Source organism: Ambystoma mexicanum, chromosome 6q (assembly GCF_040938575.1).
Source record: "Ambystoma mexicanum isolate Mex_15411 chromosome 6q, UKY_AmexF1_1, whole genome shotgun sequence".
NCBI classification, from domain to species: Eukaryota; Metazoa; Chordata; class Amphibia; order Caudata; family Ambystomatidae; genus Ambystoma; species Ambystoma mexicanum.
In genome coordinates, this window is record NC_090937.1 from 997,782,759 (window position 1) to 997,808,843 (window position 26,085).

At 45.5% G+C, this 26,085-nt stretch overlaps 1 protein-coding gene across 1 annotated transcript in view; it reads left to right on the forward strand.

Moving 5' to 3' along the window:
* Positions 1-26,085, forward strand: part of LOC138516425 (cytochrome P450 4V2-like) — a 539,828-nt gene that overhangs the window by 214,711 nt on the left and 299,032 nt on the right. The window contains exon 6 of the mRNA XM_069631544.1: positions 2,090-2,216. Within this exon, the coding sequence (XP_069487645.1) occupies positions 2,090-2,216 (127 nt within the window). The remainder of the gene's footprint in view (positions 1-2,089; positions 2,217-26,085) is intronic.

Below are 26,085 nucleotides of genomic sequence, written 5' to 3' on the forward strand. Positions count from 1 at the left end.
TTACCTGGGAAGGAGACGCAATCCTGCACCACGACCCAGAATCGCTGAACCTGAAGGCCTGGCTCCTGCAGCATTAGAGTTCGGTGGTTACCAGCTGCCTCCACACTGCAGGGAGGTCCTCGTCAAGGACAGGGCGTTGTGGACGCTGAAGTGCTACGGACACAAATGGAAGCATTTTGCGATATGTGGTGCCGGTCGCAGAAGATTAACTCTGAGGGTCACGGCCCCACAGGTCCTTCCGTACTTGTTGTTGTTAGCTAATTCAGGGCTGGCGCACGCCTCAATTAAGGTGCATCTGGTGGCTATCTCCCACTACACCAGGTCTCCGGGACGGGTTCTCTTTGGTCGCACCGTCTAGTGAAGGAAATATTCAGGGGACTGTTCCGCTCGTTCCTGCCGGTGAAGGACCCTGCCCTGGCATGGGAACTCAACGTGGTGCTGACTAGGCTCATAAGGGCCCCATCGAGCCAATCCATCAAGCTCCACTCAAGTTCCTGTCTTGGAAGACCGCTTTCCTCGTGGCCATCACCTCCACCAGGAGAGTAGGTGAAATCCAGGCCCTGTCCTGCAAGCGGCCTTACTTGACTTTCCACGAGACAAGGGTAGTGCCGTGGGTGCACCCCTCCTTCATGGCCAAGCTTCCGCCAGAATTTCATCTAAACAAACCCTTGGTGTTTCCTGTGTTTTTTCTGACGCCTTCGTCGCCAGCTGAAAGGACTTTGCACTTGCTAGATGTGGCTCGAGCTCTGAAGTTTTATGTGTCCCGCACAAAGTGTTTTTGGAAGACTTCTCAGCTTTTTGTGAACTTTGGTACTGTGAACCATGGGAAGGCCATGTTCAAGGCTTCATCTCCAGGAGGCTCTCCGGCTGCATCACTCATTGTCACCAGTTGGCAAACCGGCCCCTGTCTGGCCGTACCAGATCCCATTCTACAAGAGTGACGCTGCAACAACAGAGTTCCTCTTTGGTGTGCCCTTGCTGGACATCTGCAAGACGTCTACGTGGAGGTCTACACACAACTTCGCAAAATTCTACTGCGTCGACAGGGATTCCCGGGAGGAGTCCAGAGTCGGCCAAGCAGTGCTACACAACCTGTTAGCTTGAAGGTGAGCCTGGTGAGGAGGTAAAAGTAATTGCTTCTGTTGATTCTTGTCACCACCCTTGGTTGTCTATGTATGTACTGCTATGTATTCTTTATTCATGAGCATGTGAATCCACGCCAAACCCCATACTGGAGAAGGAACAAGTTACTTACCTGTAACCGTTGTTCTCCAGCAAGGGTCTGGCATGGAATCGCATGCAAAACCACCCTCCATCCCATCTGCGGCTCTTCTTGGTCATACCGCCACTTTGCGTGCTACGAAATCTGAAGATGGCTGCCAGACAAGGAGCCTGGGGAGAGGGCAGTCATTGGCTGGGGCAGTATGACCCAGAGCTCAGTGCTTGGTTTATAGGAGAAAGAAACTTTATAAACGAAAGTGAAACTGGTTTTTCTTTTACCGAGGATTCCCGGCCTGACGACAGGGAATATTCATGAGCATGTGAATTCATGCTAGGCCCATGCCGGAGAAAGGTAAGTAATTTATTCCTTATGTTTATGGATTCCATTGGGGATTTGTGCAGCCTTATTTACTGTTGAGGGTAGTGGTTCAGCTTTCCATTTATTTGCTGTCCCGCTTTCCTTAATGGCTTCTGTCACTTTAATTTCAGAACGAATGCTTCGCTCTGGCAGTGATTCTGTTACATAGACTGGGAAGAGCATGTACTAGAGACCTCTTTTATGTTTGCTTGATGCTTTAGGTGGCATGCTATATCCTTTAAACCCTCAAGAAATCCGCTTTGTTTTGGTGACTGAAACATATACAGCTAAAGACCTGCAAAAGGTGGTTTCCTACAATGTAGAATTAACTCAATGTGGCACATACTATGGCAACTAGCAGCAACTCTTCAACGTGCGCAATGTAGGTAGAATAATCCTGCTTTATTCTGTATATTTGTTCTGATTTATTTACATTTTTGTTTTAAAGAGTTTAAAAAAACATTATGCATGTTTTCAATGTCTGACACAGACATGCTTGTTTTTGTCTAGAATGAGTGATCTTATCCATCGCAGGCAGAGGTTTCCATGGCTTTGGCCAGACTTCTTCTATTCCATCTTGAAGGAGGGGAGAGAGCATGCCAGGCACCTTAAAACTCTGCATTCCTTTACTGATACCGTAAGTTTTTGAGTTAATTTAAAAATCTATACTTAAGAACATGTGCACAATTGCCTGCAGATCATACCATGCAAATAACCCATTGTGAGTGCTTAAAGGTGTGCGAATTATCATGCGGTACCATTATAGGAGATCATTGATGATAAAAGAATGACAGTATACAAAATCAGGTCTGGATTTGAATCCCAACATCACAGGTCAATTATTCGATTTGAGAGTTCAGTGATCAGAAAGGAGGCATCTGGCTGATACATCTCTGATAGGGAAGCATTGCCTCTGCTGTATGACTCTATTGGTTGTCTTTTGTTTTGTAAGTATGTTATGTTGTCTTATAGCGCGCACCATTACCAGATCTCCAGACTTTCTCATGGTTCCGCAAGAAAGTGGGTTGGGTAGATTAGTGAGGGAAGAGTGAATAGGATAGAGGTTGTGCTTTATTTGTTGCTGCTTGTGGAACCAGGAGGAACTTGTATCTTTTGAGAGTCTGTTTTCTAGGTGTTTTTACTGTGCTCACTGGGGTTATTTTGTCCGGAAGGGCAATGTCCAGTGATTTGGATGTTTGTTTGCAGCAGTTAATTTTGTGGTGGATGTGTGGACTGTGTGTAATTAGCCTGATCTGTTGGATCATGTGAGGTAAGTATGGGGTATACTGGAGAGGAGTCAATAGCGGGAGGGTTAGTATTTAATGTGCAGATTTAGTTTCATTGTTGGTTTCGGAGTTTGCGCTGTCATTGGGTTGTCTTGGCTCCCCCTCGGTATCGCTTGGGGTGCCCATTTTATGTTGTTCATTGTGAGTAGAATAGCCATGATTTTAACAATTTTCTGAAGTTGAGGTGGTCTTCTGTCATTTTTATATCCTTTGGGATTGTGTTCAATAGTTTGGCGATTAGATGTGAGAATGCAGTTCTTCTGAATTTCCTTTTTTTGTATTGTTTCATTTCGATTTGGAGGTCGTCGCTTGATCCTGGGTTTCTTCCTGGTTGGTAGTGGTTGATCTTGCCCTGGTGGAATTTAGCTCCTTGTCCATGCAATGATTTGTGGGCAATACAGAGGGCTTTGATGTGAATGTGTTTTTTACTTGGAGCTAGTGTAGACTTCTCAAGGCTGGTGTGATGTGATCTGTTCTGTTTAGTCTCAGGAGTATCCTTCCTGCAGTGTTTTGTATTCATTGGAGTTTTGTATTGAGCCGTTACGGCATTCCAAGGTAAAGGCTCTTTGCGTAGTCGATTGTTGATAATCCAAGGGAGATGATTGCAAGGGTTCTGTGTGGGAAGGAGAAATGGGGCGGGGGGTCGCTCTGAGTAGTCTTGGAAGGTAGAAGCATTGGGTGTCCTCTGCGTAGTTGTAGGTAGTCAGTCTGTGGTTTTGAATGATTTTCATTAAGGGAGACATGTATATGTTGAAGAGGAGTTGGGAGAGGCTAGAGCCTTGTGGAACACCACAGGAGATGTTTTTGGTGTTGGAGGTAAATGGCGGTAGGTAGGTTCTTTTGGTTCGGTCCATGAGAAAGATTTTAGCCATTGTAAAGCAGAGTCTTTTACACCACTTTCATTCAGCCTTTCAATATTGAGTGTCTGATTGTGTGGAACTCTGCTGAGATGCCCAGTTGTATGAGGCCAGATTGTGTGCTGTTGTCTGCATTTATTTTTAGATCGTCTCATATGGATACGAGTGCTGATTCTGTTCCTCTCATGGGTGTGAAGCCGACTTGCGAGTGGTCAAGTATTCTGTTAGTTTCTATGTGGTTGAGAAGGATTTTATATGCTTGGTTCTCCAGTCGTTTCGCTGGGTGGGGTAGGATAGATAAAGGCCTGTAGTTGATGGGGTCCTCCGTGCTTCCTTTTTCGTTTTTAGGAGTGGCTTGATGCATGCTGATTTGACAGATTTTGGTACTATTCCTGTGATTAGTGATATATTCATCAGTAGCCGGTAATAAGAAGCTGGTGTGCTGTGGTTGAGTATTTCCTTGTAAATGCCTGGGGGGGGCATGGATCACGTGGGGGATCCCGCAAGGTTGGTGGCCTTTATTAGTGTGGAGAAAGTGTCTCCATGTATGGGTTAGAATTGGTTGAGTGTTGCTGTGATTGGTGGATTGCCAGTTGTTGATGGTTTCATGGTTGTGTCTATAGTTGTGTGGTTTGCTTCAATGGCCTGTTGAATTGTTTCTACTTTTGTTCTTGGGTAGTTAGTAATTATGCCACATAGTGCTTGTGATGGGATGACGCCTTTGTTGCATGATGGAGGGTTTTTGATTTCTTTCATGTTTTTGAAAAGTTATTTTGTGGGTTTTTTTCCGCTTGGATTCTTGTGGCGGCGAATGTTTTGTACGCTTTGAGGATTGCTGATTTGTATATTCTGTGTTTTCTTTGGTACTTTATTTTGACCGATTGCAGTGGTTTCTCCATAATTTTTCCAGTTTGCAATTTGTTTTTCTGAGTTCTCTGAGCTCTTCTGTGAACCACTTGGCTGCTGTTTGTTTTGCAGTGGCTTTGAAAGATTCTGCTGGTGCTAATTGGTCTAGAGCCTCAGTGATCGAGGCGTCAGTATTTTTTCTGCTGAGACGGGGCTCATTCAGTTCAACTCAGCGATTTATGTTTGAGTTGCTTCCACCAATTCTGTTAAGGATTCCAGATCCAAGTTCTTCCAGTTTCTTTTCTTTGTAGTGTTCAGTATTGCGTTTCCGGGTAGTATGTGGGTTGGATGTTTGACAGAGAATAGTATGAAGTGGTGGCCACTCTGTATCATTGGTACCAGTGGGGCGCTGGTAGAGAGTCTGTCTCTGCAGAAGATTACGTCTAAGGTGTGTCTAACATTGTGGATGGATACGTTCACTATTTGCTTGAAGTTGAGTGTTTTCCAGGAGGGTGCAGTGTCAGTTTGCGGTGGTGGTTCGTTCTTTTTCGAACCAGATGTTGAAATGTCCCAGGACAATTAGGTTATCCTGGTAGGTTGAACGGTTGGCCATGGCGTCTGTGAGACTCGTTGCAAAGTTTAGCCTGTAGGATTGTGGTCTCACATTAAAAGGAACACTGTTGGCTTGATTGTTGAGTTTGCTCTTGATGAGGAGAGATTTGCAGTCTTCTATGTCCGTTGAGGGGTGTGCTATGATGCAGATGTGGTCTTTGTGTGCCATTGCGAGTCCACCTCCTCTTTGGTTTTCTCGGTTGGCGTGTATTAGTTTGTAATTGTCTGGCATAACTTTGTTGGCGATTGTCTTGTAGTTGTTTTATAGCCATGTTTATGTGCAGAAGAGTGTCTGTGACACCCTCGCTTAGGAGGTCATATATTTATGTTCTGTTTCGCCATGGATCTTCCATTGAGTAAGCTGCAGTGCAGTGTGTCTATTTTCCATTATGGGTTGTTGTCTATTCTTTCATGAGCCCCGACCCAGGTAGTGTTTTTCGGGTTTTCATTACTTGGCGTTCTTTGTAACCTGTAAATCATCCTATTTTTCACTTTGCCTTTTTTAATTTGCATTCCTTCTGCACTGTGATCGTTCACTGCCGCACTTCTTCTGGTATCCGGTCATTGCATTGAAAACCAAAGCAACGACAGCCAAACCATCAAAAGAAAAAGCATTTAATGCATTGTTTTAGATGGTGAAGAGTTTAGATTGATAAAAATGGGGTTTTAAAGGTTAAAAAAATGGGGGTTAGGGAGGGGCCCGGGAGGGACCCCCCATTAACAAAAAAAAAATAACATGCCTTTGCTTTATTAGTCAGCAAGTGTCTCAAAAGTATTCTGAAGCTAGGGCTTGCTATGCTTTTTTTTACATCCAGCAAGAAACTAACAGGAATCGCCTGCTCAGTGCAGTGTACCTGTGTGACAGAATGCTTTCAGCAACTGTATAATCTCCTGAGTTATTTCAATTTTGTAACGTGGGTGTGATTTTCAGCAAGAAAGTATGCACAATCAAGCAGACAAACATTCTATGTATGTTCTGTGGCCAAGAAGTGGGGTCAGTGGCTACACCGGACCAATTTCTGGCTCAGAGAGAATCTTTATTGCTCACGTTCACAAAGTGGATACATTTATACGTCTACTGGGCAAAGACCCATTGGCAGCTGAAAGTAGAAATTGTCACATTTCAGATACAAAGGTTACATCTAAAGTCAAATGTGAACTTGAAAATTTATGTAGCCTCTTTATGTTGTCTCCCATTAGGAGCACATTGCACTGGGAAGTTGGATTAATATTATACAAATGTCTGGCACCTATACAAGATAAGTGACTGAATGCATAAAGTAATATATTAATCAGGAAAGACGGTGATGGCCGAACCACCTGGCAACAAAAACATTCCATTTCAGTGTATAGGGACTGATGTTAAAACTCATTGGTATTTACAAATTCGGCAATACCTCGGGGCAGAGTCTAAGCACCGTACAAATTGGTTTTTAGGTAAACCCAAAGATAAAGCAACATTTTGCCTATTGGATTACTAAAGTAAAGAGTGGGTTTGCAAGCGGCTGCTGGCCAGCCTGTCACCAGTGACCTCCAAGATTTATGGGGTTGCTGCTATAGTCTGCGTACGCTGTACGCAAGGAAGAATTAAAAGGGCTGTATTGACAAGAATTCTGTGTGTAAAAAGGCCCCATACAAACCTTATCCGGAGGGCTGGTTAGTTCAGTTAAATACTTTACTGGCCCAATCGATCGGGCATGCATTTCCGAGCATACATCAATCGTTCGTAAAACAAAAAATTCCAATACAGTTTACCCAAGTCTTTCCCACTTTAACACATGCGAAAACGCCGGGTCGGGTACCGCCATCTTGTGCTAATCTTATCCGTTGCCTTAACTTCAAGTGCCCTCAAGGCACTAATTCTGTTTGCCCACCTCTAACACTGACATCACTAGATGCTCACGCCCCATTTCACAACGCAAATGTACGTCTCTTGTCAACGTCCTCTGTGTGCAATGAATTGGTGTGTCTACATGCAAATGCCAAGACGCTTCGTTCCTCAAAGTGTAAACCAAACCCTTTCTGATCACACAACGTCAGTTTCTTTTTCTTTCCCGTCATTGGAATTTTTTGTTTTACGAACGATTGATGTATGCTCGGAAATTCATGCCCGATCGATTGGGCCAGTAAAGTATGTGAACTAACCAGCCCTCTGGATAAGGTATGTATGGGGCCTTTTTACACACAGAATTCTTGTCAGTGCAGCCCTTTTAATTCTTCCTTGCGTACAGCGTACACAGACTATAGCAGTACCCCCATAAATCTTGGAGGTCACTGGTGACAGGCTGGCCAGCAGCCGCTTGCAAACCCACTCTTTACTTTAGTAATCCAATAGGCAAGATGTTGCTTTATCTTTGGTTTTACCTAAAAACCAATTTGTACGGTGCTTAGACTCTGCCCCCAGGTATTGCCGAAATTGTAAATACCAATGAGTTTTAACATTGGGCCCCATACATTGAAATTAAATGTCTTTGTTGCCAGGTGGTTTATTTTAGTAATCCACACAGTACCTTGAAAGAAGCAACTATTACGAGTCCTGGTCTATTTTCTTTTTCTCACAATTATGTTAATAATTCTAACAAGATAATACTTTCTGAGTAATGCAGGAGGGAATTTGTATTTTGTTCACTTTGTTCAACTGTCTGCATTTTGTAGGGTAGAGTTATTGAAGAATTTTGAATCATGATCATGCTTTTCACATTGCTTTAGGGCACATGTATTATTGTGTAAAATGAAAATTGTCTTAAACTAGCGCTGCATTTCTGCTTCATTTTGCTCTGTTTTGATCAGCTTTAATAGAGGCAGCGCAGTTGCAGCATAATGGGCATTTCATACTTTGTTTTCGTTTCATTGCCAAAGCACATCATTTACGTTTGTCTCGAAGTTTTAGAAGAGCCCCCCAGCAAGCAGTTGTTCGGAATTTGTGAGAAGGAAAAGCTTTTGGTGTTCTATATGAAGATTTGTTTTTTTTTGTCTTAAGATTCAATGTGTCTGTGTGCATGTCCATGCATGAAAGGGCGCTGTACATAGTTTGTTGTCTTAGAGTGCAAAGAATAGCTGGGCATGTGGCCTGACCTTTACTTTAACTCCCTTTCTGACCACCTGCCCATCGCAAGCGGGTATAATGGATGCAGGTAGAAACAGTGCTGTATATATTTTCAGTGGCACAGATTGTACAGGTACCTCTCAATGGCAATACCGTCTCGTATGGCCAGTTAATAACATCTTATCTATTCAAGCCTCAGATGCCAGGTATAGCCGTACAATTTATGCAAAATGCTGTCTCATATGATGAGACACAGAACACGTGACGTGGATGACTTTGGAGCGGGGTTCTGTAGAATCTTTCATTCTAATGTAGAGGGAAATGTTTAGGGTGAAAGGTGAAGGGGAAACACGTGTCGAGGGTACACACATTACTTTTCAGTTATTTAGATGAAGGTACATGCAACACATTTTTTTAAAGCTTTTTTGAGCAACTAAATTAGACTTTGAAACAATGGACGATTGACAATCAGTGAATCTCAACTAGATTGTCTAAACAACTTAAAGCTATGCCACAATTTTCAAACAAATTCAGTGGAATTGTATTGATTCAGAATTATGAACTAAAATCATTGACAACTAGTGAATCTGAACTATATTGTCAAATAAACTTTCTTTAGATTATTGTACCTTACCTGATCTCTTAACCTCATTGTTTTTCCACCTTTTGACGAAGAATAAGTATCATTGAAGAATTACAACACAGTATTCCATTGCAATTTTTTAAAGAAAAAGCGCAACCAAGGACTCTATATTTTTCCAAGTATCAAGGCCCAGGCCAGTCTTTGAGCAAGCCCAGGTTGCAGCCTTTTCTTTCTTTCTTACCAAATCTGGGGGAACAAATATTTTAGGAGTGCGCCATCACTGTTTAAAAAGCTGATAATATTTTGCATGAAAGGTGAAGGTGCCCTGTTAACTCCTTATGTTGCTCAAAGCTAGGGAGAATTGCACTCCTAATTGGAGATGGATAATACTGGTGAGTCAGTCTGCAGCATTTGCAGTATGGAATTGTAGTGCAACAATTTAGGCATTCTTCCCATCTATCTTGTTATGATTTTCCTTACGCAAACCACACTAACATACATCATGGTTTTTTTGTCTGTCAAAAAAGTAATACTGTTTTTACACCTGTTCATCTTTTTTTGATTCACATGCTTTGCACAGCTCCAGCATACATAGTGGTTGGTCCTAAGTGTAAAACGTTTACTAAGCTTTTAGTTGGCCATCAATAGAGGCTACTCAGCTACCCACAATGCTCCAATTAGTCGACACCCTCCTTAGATTGCTTTTATGTGAAAAATCATGTCCATCAGTTGTTTTCCCTAATTCTGTGAAGGCACGTACACATCTTTGCTTGTATTTTTGCAAACATACATGATTAAGATTTGTGATGCATTTTAATGTTTTCTTTGAAAATAATGGAAATAATACTCCTTTGTGAGCCACCAGTTTTACCTCTATAAAATCGCAGGGTGTCTGTTACATAACATATGCAGTCTGGTGAATATGCCACTTAATGGCATCTTCATAACTCATATTATATTACATCTGTTCATCTGAAAGAATCTACCAACTCCAAAGTTACGCCGCGTATAAAAATCAACTCGCCACCTCAATACTATACATACAGACCGCACACCATTTCTAACTCGCCAAGAGGCAATTCTCACTAGCCAATTTCAAGTTTAGTTTATTTATAAAGCGCTGAGGTGGCCCGGAGGCATAAGGGTGCCAACAAAAAACAGAGTCATGGTGGGTGCAAATTTTGCGCCCTGCCACTGTCCTCCTGAAAAGTGACAATGAAATAATGCGCGTTTGTTATTTTGAGTGCAGAATCGGAGATTCCCCTATCGACCTAGGTCTTGTCAGGGGTTGTTGCTAGGTCTGGAAAAGATCTGGGGCTACGCTAATGTCAGGACTTGGGCTAGCTAACCTTTTGGTTGTAGCACCTGAGCTTCTATCTGGGGCTACAACCAAAAGAACCGATGCTATAGCCCCCCCCCCCCCCCTCCAACCCCTTCCTAGCAAAGCCTCTGGGTCTTGTAATGTGCTAGGACTCTTGGTGCTTGTTGTGTGGTTATAGTGTGCCCTCTTTGCGCGTCATAGGAAATTATGAAGTTCAGTGGCAAAAACCAAAATGGTTTCTCACATTTTGGAATGTCTTTTTGAACTGTTGTGCTGCTGTAGCGAACACAAAGGAATTTTGGCAGACACATCATTTTAATTATTCTTACCTTGGTGCAAAATGATAGATGCTGTCTGACCATATTTTGAAGATTAAGCTGATCGGATAAATCCAAGGCCATCATAAGTGATTAACTTTAAGAGAGCATTTAAACTCCAATTTTCTAAAGGAAATTTTAAAAAGTTCTAGAAAGAGACATTGTTATGGATTTGGGTTAGTATATTCTGTCTTCTGTGAATATGAGGTACATGTTAATTTATTTATGCAAGGGTGTTCTTGGATGTTAGGCCAAGGTGGAGACCAGAGCATATCGTTGGTGGGGAGGTTACCATCAACGCAGAAGTCCTGAACCCCTCCACCCACATTTCACCACGGTGTGCCCTGTTTCCACCACCATATTCCATGGTTACTCCATGTTGTCTGGGTACTACCACCACATTCCTTGGATCATGCACCTTCAGACCTTTCTTTGTTTATCCTTATGACTTGGTTCTGCCAACATATGTTAAAGTTCAGCTGCTATATGCCATTTGTCCATCATTGTATGCCCTAATCTGCCAGTGTATGGCCCGGCTCCACCGTGCGCCTTGTTTCCAACCATACCTTCTATAACAACATATGCCTGGTTTGGCCCCCATATTTCCAGGTTCTGCCAATATTTGTCCCCCATTTTGTCAGTATGTACCCTGGCCCTCACCTTAAGCACCGGTTCATCCAATATATACCGAATGTCTACCACTTTATTGTCACTAGCTCTGCCAACACATGTCCACATGCCCCCACCATATAAATGGTTCCACCACCATACATATGCCTTCATTCAGCAAGACACACGCAATCCGACATGGACCCACACACACCCTCAAACCAATAAGTGGGAGCCCTCATAGCCACACACATCTGCCAATAGACCAATGACACACAGCTATCCTCAAGATCGACTCCAACAAGAACATCCATAGGCTCAAAACCTGCCTCTCACTGATCCAATCATGGATGTCCATTGCATACCTGAAGCTCAACCCCTCCAAGACTGAATTCCTACTCCTCACCAGCAACACCGAACACCAAGGCATACAGACCTGGCTATCAACCATGAACTCTGAGGGATTCACACCTGAGATCACCTCCTGCACCAATTCCCTCTTGTTCCATAGGGACAAACACCTCTCCTTCAAGACACACATAGCTAAGAAAACTCGGGCCGCTTGGTTTCACTCTCCCTTCTGTGGAAATTCGAGCCCTTCCTCCCTCCGGACAGCTTTAGATCCACCGTTCGAGCACTTGTCTTATCCCACCTGGATGGGGGCAATGCACTCCTAGAAAGCTGCCCGTCATCCTCCCTTGTGCCCCTGAGAAGTGTACTACCTTAGATCAGATCAACCCTACCTTGCATTCCGACAGAACATCATAAGATGGATTAAAGACCATGGGCCTCGTTATGTGTCACCCGGTATGGAAATTACGGTGGTGGTAAATCCGACGCCACTGTTGTTTCCATACCAGGTGATCTCGAGTTCTGCAGGCGGAGGCGTCATTCCCGCCAGGTCTGACCTGGCGGGTTTAACACCACCCGCCTGCAGGCGGACGTGGAAACACCGGCACCATCATGAGATGGTGCCGATGTTTCCACTTCCCCATTCCCATTGAGTCCTATGGGACTCAATGGGAATGGCGATTTACCGAATTCTGCCTCCGGAATTCCCGGGTCACCGGGGTCGTAATGCCCTGGTAATTCTGAGAATCACGGAGGCGGAATGGTAATACAAGTCCGGCGGTAACCTGTCGGAATGTCAGGCACGGTTACCGCCGGACTCGTAATGAGGCTGCATGACTATTAAGGACAGGCCCTACACCTACCTTGATTGTTCCTCCCTGGCTATCCTTGTCTGGCCATATTGTATATCTGTATACTTATAGATACTTATTGACCCACAGGATCCTTGTGCAACTATGATTGATTCTCCTCTTGACTACCCCTGTCTTGCCACCCTGTCCTGCCACATTATATACATATACAAACTCCTTGACCCACAAGGACTTGTAGGGTTCCCTCTTAGTGCCTACTAGTGCCTACCTTTGGCACCACATGTATATATGATTTTGAGTTGTTCTGCTTGTATAATTATTGTTCCATTTGTGTATTTAAACTGTTTATGTAACCAAGCTGTTCATGTAACTAAGCTGTAAAATGTCTTATGCAATGTGCCCTAATACCCTTGGGTCTGGTGCGCAATATAAGTAATAAAACAAACATGCGGCTGCATGCCTCATCAAGGGTCTACGCAGATACAACCACATCACCCCGGCCCTCATCGGCCTTCACTGCATGCGCAAATCACCTTCAAGTCTTGCTACATCCTCTATAAGGCAGTCGCCCTCAAGTCACCCAGCTACCTTGCGGAGAAACTCAGCATCTCTGGCGGATAGCTTACCACCAGAAGCCAGGACATGTGCAGACTTGAAATCCGCCACTGCAAAAAGGAAAGCACCAGAAAACAAGCCTTCTCTGCCTATACCCCAAGACGAAAGAACCCTCTCCCTGTCAGAATCCAACTTGCTCCCACTATTCAGAAAAGTACTCAATACTCAACTCTTCAAAGAATCTCTCCTCCTCAACACCTAGGGCATCACATCGCCCCTCGCACCACCTGATTCTCTGGACACCGCACACTCTCTCCCTGCCACATGGTACAGCTGTACCCTACCCACTGCTGTATATCTGTTCTGTTGTTACCTCTGAAAAGCACTCTGTTATGCATCTGTAAAGTTGTATGCCTCTGTGAAGCGCTCCATTGCTTCTCAAAGCTAGGTCGGCGCTCAATAAATACCTTAATATATTTTTTAAACAACTCATTGTGACACTCACTCCACTCACATTCTACAGGTGTATAAGTGTGTATGCATGCATTTTGTTTATGTATTTGTGTGCCTATGTGAGGTGTATGGTTTTCAGCAGGAGTGTATACTCTCTTGCCAAAACTCTTACGCATGTTCCTGAGCTACCTTGCACTAGTTCCACCCTTTGTGCATGGGTTTGTGCCATGACCCAAGTGTTCATCTGTCTGCTAAATTCTTGCAATACCCTTGTCGAAAATCAAAGGTTTGGGCCATTATGCAGAGGAGTACATATGAGTGCATATTTTCATGCTTGTTTGAAAGTGGTTGTATGTTAACGTTTGTGGGTGTTCTTTTTGGGGAGCAGTTTGGGTGAAAATCTGGGGCAGGCACTGGCTGAAGGTGCAGAACTAAGTGTGGTTTTCTAATTGGGTCTAACCCATTTTCTTTGGGAAAGGGAGACTGGGTGTTTTAGTTTTGGGTGTCATGGACAACATGCTACATGTGTTTGTGTGTGTGCATGCCCCATCCTTTTGTTTGGGGGTGGGGGAGTTGAGGTCATTTTATATGTCCCTGGTGTGTTAAGTGTAAAAACCTCTTTGCTCACACCAAGTGAAGGTGCTGGAACCATCCCATCAAGCCTTGTGGCCTGGAGGCCTTTCTTCACAGCTCTATACGGCTGCAGACTGCATCCTAGCAGCACAGGTAAACCCAGGTGGGCGTTGAATGATTTATGTGCCCTAACTCGACACTGGAGTTTATTTTGCAAAACAAATTGGAAAATTGAAAAAAATCAGAAAATGTCACTGAGAGAGACCCGTTGGCCTTTACATCAGGCTATGCATCCGGTGCAATTTTGTGCACATAACATCCTGCTAGCCCTGATGGGGCTGCTGTTCCTCATAGTGTGGCCTTCCTCTCCATCATGGCCGACACAATCTACCTGGCCTGCCTCCCCTTTTGTTTGCCAGCCGGGTCTTTATCATCAGATCAGGGTGCCGGCAGGCTAAGCTGGCCCCCAGACGAAAGCCCACTGCTAAGGCCCGTGTCTGAGCATGGGGCACCTCTCCCTACAATCTCCAGCTGGACAACTTTGCCCCAAAGGACTCCCAAGGAGTTGCCACCTGCCCTGGTAAGATACCATGAGGCATGCTCTCTCCTCCTTTCTGTGACACTATCCCTGCAGATACTCTGGCGTGCTTGTTTCCACACTACCCTTCTATTTACTTCTGTATAGCACCAATCAACATAATCACCCTGTTTCTCATGTCTGTGACTGACTGCCTAGCCAAAAACGTTTTTCAAAGTGTACCTTACAACTGTGCAGCCTTTTTCATGTAGTATGCTTAGTGTGCCTTCTAGCATACACCAAATGTAGGTGTCCTTACAATTGTGCAGCCATTTTCATTTTGTGTGTTTAGAGTGCTTTGTTTGAAAATCGTGTTTATGTACATTTACAATTCCTGTCTTTATTTCTACACACCTTAACACCTGCAGGACACCTATTGTTTTCTGTCTGCTTGCCCGCCTGGTGCGATTCTATCGCTGCACAGTGACTCTGACCCTCTCCCTGCCACCTCTGGCCTTCTCACCCCTCTCCTACTCCCTCCACCTTATGGTGCTCTCTCTCTCCCCTATTTTCTCAAACTGTTTCTCCATCTCCTACACTCCCTCTCACAAAGTCAGGAAGGAACTTAAAATGGCACTTCTAAGGTCCAACCCTGGTTTGTCCATTGCAGACACCTAAATCAGTGCTTCCTCCATACAAGCTATCACTGACATTCTTTTTACTGTTCCTTCAACTAACCTATGGACGCCTTGTATGGTCTCTGTCCTCTCCCCTTTCTCCTCCTCACCCATTACTGATGGCATGAGATGGGAAGTTCTCTTGGCTCACTTATCTTCTTCCAAGTGCACCATTAATGTCGATCACAATGGCACTATCATGGCCCAGGGCTCTCAGCCCAACCTTCTCCTTCTGGACAGGCGTCATCCTTTCCTCTTCAAATTCCCACCCTCGCCTTCCTCCCCTCCTTCCCTCATCCACCCCATTCCCTCGTCCCCAGGGGTTGCACCGCACCCCTGTTCCCCCTTGCAAATCTTTCAAAGGGGATCACCAGCTTCACTTAGCAAATATACCCTCAACTCTTGCTCTGCCATTAAACACTCCTCTGACACCCTCCTTGAATACCTTGTAGTCCTCGCTCTTATTGAGACTTTATTCAAGACCAGCTTCCTCACTGCCATTGACCCTATTCTTCCTGATGGCTACAAGATCACATCCGACCCCAGACCCTCTCGAACTAGTGGTCGAGTGGCTCTGATGTTCCCTGAGTGGGTTCCTGCCGCTATCATCCCCACTCAATCCTACTCTTTCTCTGAAAGCCTAGTCTGCAGTCTGTCTATTTCCCCTTCTTTCTCTGTTACTCTCGCTACCATCTACAGACCCCCTGGTCTTTCCTCCCTTTTCCTCTCGGAATGGGCAGACCTCTCCTCCTCTCTTCTTTCTTCCTCCCCCAAACCTATCTTTCTTGGGGACTTCAACACTCATCTCGAATCACCTAATGCGGCCCCTCTCTCTTCTGTGACCTTTGCAACTGTCTCCTTCGCTATTCTTACATCTGGCCCTACCCACTCCGCAGGGCTCCCCTTGTATGCTCATCACATCAGACATTCCTCTCTCCAACCCCCTCACTGCCTTCCTATACAGGTCTGGTCACTCCCTCCTCTCCTCCTTTCCTTGATCTCCCCTGTCCCTAGTCTCCTTCTCCCACGCTACCAATCTCCTCTCCGTCATGCGAGCGTTGAAGCGTGTGTCAGTTGCTGCCTTTGCTTCCTCCTTCATCCCTCCCCCGTCCCCATCTTTGGATTATTTCCCGGACTCTGTCCTAACTAATCTCCATCTCTCTATCACCAACACCCTGGACATCCTTGCCTCTGTCATGAGGATTCGCATGAAGCCTGCCACCAAATGCAACTCTTGGTATGACTCTGACTTGGCCGCTTTGAAACGAAAGTGCAAAGCGGAAGAGCGGAAGTGGCAGACATCTAGCTCATCCCCTGACAAACTGGCCTGCCGCCTATTCCAAAGGCAATACCGACTCTCCGTCTACTCCCAAAAAAAAGAGCTCATGCATCTCTGGAGCCATAAACAACACGGCTGGACTCTTTAAAATTTGCAAGGAACTCGCCAATCCTACCACAGTCTCCTCTTCTCCTCTCCCACGCCTTATGCTCTGCATTGGCCTCCCACATTTCCTTCAAAACGCTTGACATCTTGTCCTCTCTGCCATCTGCTTCGTTTTCCCACACCCCTCCTCCTTCCACCTCTTCTGACTCCCCTCTCTCCCATACTCTCCTCCCTTTCTCCCATTGCACCAGATGAGATCTCTAGAGTTGTCCACTCTATGAAAGTCTCCTCTAAACCGGTGCTTCCCTGCTCCCCCAGGACCATTAAGGACAACATCGACATTCTCGCCCCTGCCTTGGCTAACCTCTGCAACCACTCTTTTGCCACTGGCTCTTTCCATAAGCCCCTCAAGCACTCCCTTGTGCACCCTCTCCTGAAAAGGTCATCTGCCGACCCCTCTTGTCTGGCCAACTATCGGCCTAGCTCAATCACCCCTTTCTTGGGCAAACCCATGAAGAAGCTGCTCATCCCCCAACTGACCCTCCAAACCGAAATGGCTGGCTGCCCCCATGACCACCAGTCTGGTTTCAGAGGCCCTGAAACCGCTCTCCTGAATACCTGTGAAGACCTACTCTCCAATCTGGACTCAAACCCTCCATCTGTGCTGATCCTCCTCGATCTCACCTCTGCCTTTGAAACTGTCAACCACTCCATAGTCATAAATAGTCTCCGTGATACCCTAGGCATCACGGACAGGCACTAGTATGGCTTACCTCTTTCCTCTCTAACAGACCCTCCCAAGTTCAAATGGGCCAGTTTCTGTCTTCCACCTCACACTCTACTTGTTGCGTCCCTCAGGGCTCTATCCTATCGGCATGGTTGATCAACATCTACCTTGCCCCTTTGGTCCACCTTATCTCCAACTACTCTCCTCACTTCCAGTGTTACGCAGAGGATAAACGACTCTTTCTGGCTGCCTTCCCCTACCTCCTCCTCCTCCTCCTCCTCCTCCTCTTGCAGCCTTATACCTGACTGCCTGACTGCTATTTAGGCATGGTGCTCTGCCAACCAATGATCTCTGCCCCAATGCCAGCAAGACTGAGATCCTTCTCATTGGGACACATGCTCCCAGCTTCCCTCCACTCCCTGGCCAGACTCCTTGGGTCCCCTCCCCTCACCCACTTGGGAGGCAAAAAACATTGGGATCATCTTTGGCTCCTCCTTCTCCTTCTCTCCACACATCTCAGAGCTGAAAGTTGGACTTCTTTGCAAGGTCCATCACCTTAGGGGCACTCTTCCTTTCCTCAACTTGTCCCAGAAGCTCAATGTCTGCAGAGCCCTTACTGCAACAGCCTCTCACTCAACCTTCCTCATTACTCCATTCGCCCCCTCCAACTAATCCAGAATAGGGCTGCAAGACTTATCCGTGGCCTCAATCCCAGGGACTGCATCTCGCCAGCCCTAAAGTCTCTCCACTGGCTCCTGGTGACTGCAAGGATCAAATTCAAAACCCTCTGCATCATCCTCAAGGCTGTCTGGGGCCTGGGACCTCTTGACATCCAGCTTTCCATCCCTAAATACCGCCCAGCTAGAAACCTTCTGTCTTCAACTATCTGCAGGTCAGACGTTTCTCCAAGCAGAAAGTGGGAGGTAGATCCCTCTCCTCTGCTGGCGCCTCCCTCTGGAACAGCCTCCCTCTCCCCATCAGACTTGAGCCAGATCTTAAGTTCCGGAAACCTCTGAAGACCTTCCTTATCTCCTCTGCCTACCTTCTCCCCCTCCCTGGCTAAACACTCCACCTGCCGCTATGACTGAGGTCTTTTCCCTTCTGAGTCATACAGGGACCAGACCCCCGCCCCCTATCAGTCCTTACCAGCATCCTTCACCAGCACTTGCCCTTGGGCTCCCTATTCTGGACTATCCCTACCGAGTCAGTCTGCCTAATGCACTGTTCCTCCCCTCCCCCCACTCTCCCCTGGCACTTGCCGTCTTGGTCTGTACAGCACCTGCCAGTTTTGCACTACCCCGACTTGACCCCCCCACAGAACCTTTCCTCATGCACTTGCACGGTAGGATTGTCACAAGGCCACTATAACGGTCTTTTTTCTTGTTGCTGTTTTTTGTAGATCTCCCATGTTCCGCCTACCCTCCTTGTTTTGTGCGCCTGGAAACACTTGTGTATAGACGCCATACAAATGTCCAATGAAATAAAATTATGCCTGGTTTTGCTGTTTTAGGGCTGGGAGCATAGGTCAGGGGCACTGCGTTTTGTTTTGGAAGCAGGACAACTCAGAGCAACACAGTTTCGAATCCCAGTCCCACGCTTGGAGACTGCTCTCCGGTATTAAGGGCGTTGTAAAAGATTAATTAATTAATTTGGATCAGTTTCAACACTCCAAGGTGTTTTTTATTCTTACGACAGGCCGGGAAGGGGCACAGAATGAAATTATTTTGCTAGTCTGCCCCATAAAACATGCATTTAATGGTAGCATCCCATTTTCATGGTAGTGTAAATGCATAGGATTTCAATGGATTGCATCCTCCCACAGATTTTTCATCTGAATACGTATCCTCCAATAGAGACGTTTTGGGAAATTCTTGATGGGAGGGCTTTCCTTCTCCTTGACTCCTGGCATGACTGCATCCATACTGTAGTGCGCACTACACCCCCTACTTCTGTTTACTTTTTCTATGTGCTGTGAAAAACCTGATGGGTTTTCCCTTCCCACTCCCGGAAGAACTTCCAAACCGGCGGCCAGGGGAGGGCCGTTGCTTTTGGATCCCGACCCTGGGGGTGGACTAGCGAGGGAGGATCACCTGGGTGGAGGGTCCTCTGTGACTGGGGAGGGATTACCCAAAGGCGAGACGTGGTATCCCCACTTTCCAAAACACACCCCTACCCGACATGCCTTCAGCCTATATGGCTTATTGTGTACCCAACATCCATTTTCTTCCTGTATTCTCTGTACATGAATCGAGCGAGCAGGCAGCTGGAAAGGCCTGTGCATCCCGAGTTCTACGATCGGAGAATAGAGCGCTGAGATTCTGAGGCCAAGAGCAAGCGTGGCGAAGGAGCTGTGTCTCCAAGGAGCAAGAAGGGGAGAGCGTAGAGAGCTAATCTCGAGAGGGATGTCCTTGAAGGTTTTCATTCCCCTGGGCCAGCAAGGCAGCCCATGAGTGTCAAAGGCATGAGTGAGGAGTCCATGACCTCGACACAAAGCGAAACTGTAACAGCTAGGCCGATCGCAAACAGTGAGTTCAAAGGCAAAAGGGAACCCGGTTGTGGAAAGACGTGAAGTGCGAGAGTTAATGTAAAGCAACAAAAGGACAAGTGTAGGAGGAAGAGACGCACTGAAGAGAAAGCTTCAATAGTCCGTTGTGAACTTTTGTGTGAAACCCAGATTGAAAGACTTTGTGAAAGGGAAACTTGCTTTCTGAAAGTTCAGGGGAGCTGTGCGAGGCTCGAAGTTTGAGTTCACAGAAGAATAAGTTCAAGAGTGCCTGGGCCACAAACCTGTTGATTAACTATGATAACGTGTGAAAGAGTGCTGGGGGCATGATCCCAGAAAGGCCAAGGTGTCAGAGTGGTCACACATAGAGCTAGCTAAAACTGTGCGCATTCGAAAGTCTTTGATACAAAGATTTGGCGCAGTGTCAAAGTTGTGAAACTGTGGTCCAAATTGAAGTTGTGGTCCACGATGGAAACCAATGAAGATGTGTTGTGAAAGTGTGAACTTTGTGAAAGTCGCAGAAAGGAGTTCCAGTCCAAAGTGAAGCCTGTTGTGAGCAACTGAACTTTATGAGATTGAGAACATTTGACCAGAGGAAGGCTTGGTTTTGGGAAAGGGAACCTGGAAAAGACTTTTGAAAGAATTTTGACTCGTTTTGAACTTTGCAGAACTTTGTTGATCACAAGTCGTTAAAGCTTAGGGAAGGGAACTGTGGGACACCTCCATTATCGCCTGATTAATATTGAGGAGAAAGCTGCAGAACACGTGCAGTGCTATCCTGCTATTATTTTACTACACCCTTTTTTATGTTGGCAAAACCCCTACACTTTCTTAGTTAGTGAGGGCAGACTTAGGTTTAGACAGACATTCTTTGATTTTGAGCGACATATTTTGGACTATTATTCTTTTCTTTTTATGGTCGAGAATACTCCCATATAGAATAGGGCAAGATAGGTATTTCTCCCAACCCCATCTTTGAAATCAAGGTTTTCAAACCTGATTTAGATCTCTCGTCACCATGCCAATCTGTATTGGAACAATCTCCCAAAATGTTTTTCATTGCATGCCACCATGCCGGGGTCAAAACCACTGGGGTTTAAATATTGAAGAGACTGCAACTCCAGCATGTGCATCAATGACCCACAGAATCTGTGTGTGTTGTCTGGGGACAAACACGACATGAAGCAGTGTGGCTTGTGCCATTCCATGAATCTGAAGGCTTTATAGGGAACGTGCAGTGACGTTGGAGTTAGGGCGACCCCCTATGAAGTCTTTCAGAGGTTGATACTGAAGGGCTGACACCATAGAAGGATGAGATAGAGGGCAGGCTCAATAAAAAGTTGAAGAAGAAATACCACTCCCATTGTGAGTCCCATCACTCTTCTTCGTTCTCTTCCCACAAGATAAATAAGTGACAGGCGGGACGATAGAGCGAGTGAAGTCATTCTCATCCAACGGGGCATCTAGAAAAGATTGGGCGCACCAGATGCTTTTCCTTTTCCCTGCACCCAGTTCGGCTTTGGCCTCGATGTCTGTGGTGTTGCAAACTACTGCGCATGACGGAGCCAGTAAGGGGGAGTTGATAGGGTTGCATGCCCTATAGCTCGGCACCTTCAAAGTCGGGAATGTCGGTGCATCTAGCTCGAACACAGAGGCGTCAGTACATCGACAGCTGCAGCAGCACATTCCATTCCGACCGCTCCTCAACCCTTGAGTTACATTCTTCCCTATTAATGTTTTCATGTAAGCCTTCGTAAATTAAGGTCTTTATGTCAACTACACCCATTTAAGAACTCTGAAGAAGAGCTGCGCTCGATACACATGTGTAGGCTACATTGTAATACATTAAAGTACTTTAAGCTGACTAAGATGTAAAGAAAACTCATTTGCAATGAGCTACAGTACTATAAGATATTAGCCACAAGATGCAAGTTACTTTTGGAAAATCAATATTGTGTAGGCGGAATTAGAAATCTTTGAACCCACATTAAGAGTTGGGCTGTCTATTTTTGCTAACGTATCAGAATTCCACATTACCCAGACTATTGTATTGCCTGTGTTTTTTCCACTTCCTCATTTGTCTAAGGGGAAGGACAGGTTCCATAGATTGGATCCAAAGCGTGCCTCGAGTTATTAGACCGGCACCATTTCATATGAACAATCAGTTGTTTATTGCATTCTCGTAGGTGCGTTTGAGGTATGCGGTTACCAAGCAAACATTATCTCACTGGATCGCTGTATGCATAGCAGAGTCCTATGAAAAGGACCAAAGGGAGGTGCCTGCGGGCTCCAGACCAACTCTGCAAGGGGAGTGGTTGCTTCCAATTCTCTGCAAAGAGGGGTTCCTTTGAAGGGCGTCTCTTCATACATTCACAAAGGTATTATAGTTTGGTTCTGTCCAGAGGTAGGGAACCCGCTTTGCCAGGGATGTTTTACAAAGTTTCTGGAATAATACTTTCAAGCCGCCTACTTGTTTACCTCAATGGTAGTCTAGATAAAGAAATCTCTGGGAGGATGCTATCAATTGAAGGGAAAATTACTTACTGGTAATGTTCTTTCTATGGATTATCTTCCCATAGATTCCTCATCACCCTCCCAAAGTACCCACTTTAAGAGGACTGTATTATGCAGTTGCGGCCCTGTAGTTATGGTTAAGTTGTTCAACCCATAGGAAGAGCACTTTTAGGGTGGTTTATACCTTCGCCCCCGTGGACGAATCCTCAAAAAAAGTTGCAGAAAAGTATATGACCCTGTCAGATCGATCCTGCAAAGTTTGCTGAGGTTTCATCAAGGGGTGCGGCAGGGGGGGCAAAGTTATAGGGGTGATCCCAAAACGGGTGGTTTTTCCCATAAATGCAATGGAAAATTGCCCAAACCGCTGGTCAGATTTTCACCAAAATCAACTACACCTTCTCAGAGGTATTCCTCCTTTTCTCACTTTCCCCCAGAAGCTCACTATCTCCAGAGCTCTGGTCCTCTGGTAGGCTGGACTATTGGAACAGCCTCTTTCTAAATCTTCCTGCCTCTACTCTTCGACCTTTACAACTTACCAGAACAGGACTGCAAGACTTGGGATCGTATCTCTCCAGCTTTGAAATCTATTCACTGGCCCCCGTGGCTGCACGGATCAAGTTCAAGACCCTCTGCATCGTCCACAAGGCTGTCTGGGGCCGGGGACCGCTCTACCTCCAACTTTCTCTTCTGAAACATCTTCCTTCTCGAGCTCTCTGCTCATCCACCTCCAACTTTCTGAGCATCAGACGCTTCTTGAAGCAGAGAGTTGGGGGCAGATCGATCTCCTTGAATGGGGCCTCCCTCTGGAACAGCCTCCCTGCCTCTCTCAAATTTGAGCAGAACCACCTTCGGTTCCGGAAGCAACTCAAGACCTTCATTTTCACTTCCGCTTTCTCTCTTCCTCTCCCCTGCTGATGCACTGGTCTGCTCCATGCACTGGTCACCCTATGAATCCGGGCCCAGGCTCCTGAATGTCCAGTTGCCCTTGCACTGTTTCCAGGCTCCCCAGCACTTAATTGTCTGTATCTGCAACCCTACAGTCCCCTCTCGCTGCACTTATGTGCCACCTGCTTGCTGCACGAGTTAACTGCACTTCCCCCTCCCCCGCACTTGCGCGATCTGAATGACACAAGGCCTAGTAAGATTGTAATTTTGTCCTCCCTTTGTTTCCCTCTCCTTGTCTTGTCACCCCTAGAAACACTTGTGTACAGGCGTGTTATAAATATCATATCAGGAGCGGCGGCTTGGTCCCGAAAGCGTGCTTTTGTAGATTTGGTGTAAATTGGTCCAGTCGTTTTTTTTTTTTTTTTAAACAACCAAAAAGTAGGTAAAAGTAGATTTCGTGATTTCTGGGTTCGGTCTGTGGACTCCCTTTCCTGTTCGGTCCGCGGACGTGCCTCCGATTGGCCCAACGTCGACGGACACAAAAACAGCGCAAATAGTTGCAGAAAGTGTATATAGAAATGTTTAAAATAATGCTAGGAGGTGGGAAATGGCATAGTTTTAATGTGAAATTTTGTAAATTTGACAAAAACTTTGCTTTATTGGGATCAGTATGATATTAGTAAGTTGTAGGAAATTAGCATGCAGTGGTAAAAGCCCATGAAATTTCACTGAAAAATCTTTGTTAAAAGGGCGTTATGGTTACAAGTAAAACCGAAAAACCGCAGAAATGTGCCAGTTATGGTACGCTAAGCAACCATAGCTCATGCCACCACCATGCACAACTAAGACCCAGGACATCAAAGATGTCATTCCACTGCTCCAATATGTCCAAAGGCGCATTCAGCCATCGCTACTGTGTGTAGCATTATATGATATTGTATGACGTCACGGACTACATATTCACCGAAGACTTAATAAAGATGTATGATCAGATTCTGAGAAATCACATGGTAAGAAGTATTAGATGAGACTGTTCTGGTGCAATAATAGGAAGTTACTGTCCATTTAAAGTAGATGAGTAGGATCATTGTATCCTCGCTTCTAATGGACGCTCGTGTTAAACTAGGTTAATGGAAGTGGATGGACGCGTATTATCATTTGCCATGGAAGTGGTTGAGGAGTCATTTCAGAGAAATTACGCGTGCGTGCGCGGTGTGGATATCTGCATCATTAATAGAACACATGACGTTAGACTTTCCCTGTCCGTTGCCACGGTAACAATACAAACATTGGAGAATGTCTTGGCGCGATCGCGCAAAGCAGAGAGTTGAGGAGGAGGATCAATATGTGATGAGATTCCTTGGAAATGGCACATATATAAACATTTGAGAATATGTCAGAGCAGTTGCACAAATTCGATACATGCGCGGTGTAAACTGTGGAGAATATGTTGGTGCGATCGCGCATAGCAGATAACTGTAAAGGAGGATTAATGTTCTTCAGGTGCTAACAGGAGCACTATATAGGTAAGATGATGGGCTCAACTAAAGTGGATGACAAATGTATGGGCAAATTATTAGTTTACAATACTAGAAAGTGAATAATTGGATTATGTGGAGTTAAGTAAAACAAAACCCACATGGGGAATATTATAATTAATGGTGGATACAAACAATTTGTTGTATGTATGTCCCATCAAGGGCACTGTCATAGAGATTAATATTGAGACACACGCGAGGCAATGGCGGCGTGTGATGATGGATCTATCGGATACAGGTTAACCACAGGTGACTTAATTCAGCAGCATTTGTAAAAGGTCCACAATCGGCTCGAGAAAGGTGAAGACAAGTCAGTTAATTTAGAGTAAACGCTAGTAGATGTGGGGAGGCACGCCCCTCTGCATTTGGCCAAACGGCTAAAAGGTGGCTAATGCGATGTGAGGGTATTTGCAAATATTTTCTGTGGGCATCCCTACATCAGTGTCTCTTTATTATTTATTCTAGGCTGTAAAATCAGCATTTCAGTGTGAAGATGGAGAAAAACTCAAATAATAAAAGAGCGAACGTAGCATTGGAGTTGGTGCATTAATAGTTGGGAGTTTAGGGTAAGATGTTTAGTTGGTATTGGACCTGCATTTGGGTGTTTTGTGCATGCAAATTAGGGACTTGTTGGTGAATAGGCTGGTCTGATGGGACCGATCTGAAGAGGGATGGGGAAGCCTGCCACCACCCCCTGCCATAAATTCATGACAAGGCCAAAAAGCACTGCAATCACCCATTCTATTTTGGACGAATTCCCAACTGACCCATGATTGAAAAGTACTTTGAGGTATCCGGTCAGCCAGCCATCCTGACCAAGGGGCATACAGATCTAGCCATGCGTGGATGAACAGCCACAGGCCATGATCAGAGACACCTCTATGGACAGCTTGGACTAAACACCAAGAAGCCATGTTGCTGAGGTCGCCAGAGATACCATAACATAGCAGCATTCGACATGAAACACGCGTGCCAACTGCACTTCGGGTCAAAAATACCCACTGGAATACATGAGGAATTTGTACGTACAGTTCTATACTTGGGGGACAGATACATATACATACTGTCATCGCTTTTAGCATCTTTGCCATTAGCCAAATGTAGCAAAGCAGAAACCACAAGGCAAGAGATCCGGATGAAGGCTTGCAGATGCTTAAACATGACTAATCCTGTGGAACTGCAGGGGCCCCTTTGGAACCTGACAGAGCGAAGTGTAACTAACCTATGGAAATATAGTACAGCATGGACACTGTAGAAACCACATTATGAGGTTTAGGAAAATTACAGCAGGCCTCAGGCCTCTGAGCAAGAGACGAACTGGGTCGATTCAGGGTGAACAGAGCAAGACGTGTGAAACAGGACCTGCAGCCAAGGTCAAGAAATATGGATGACATTCCAATTCCAAGACGAAAAAAGGGACCAGCTGCAGAAAATCAGAATAAATCCTCATAATTCAGAGCTGTGAGTCTCAAATTCGTGGTCTCTGAACACATGACGCGGCCGAAGCAGACAATGAACAGTGATCGACAGTGGGAAAGAT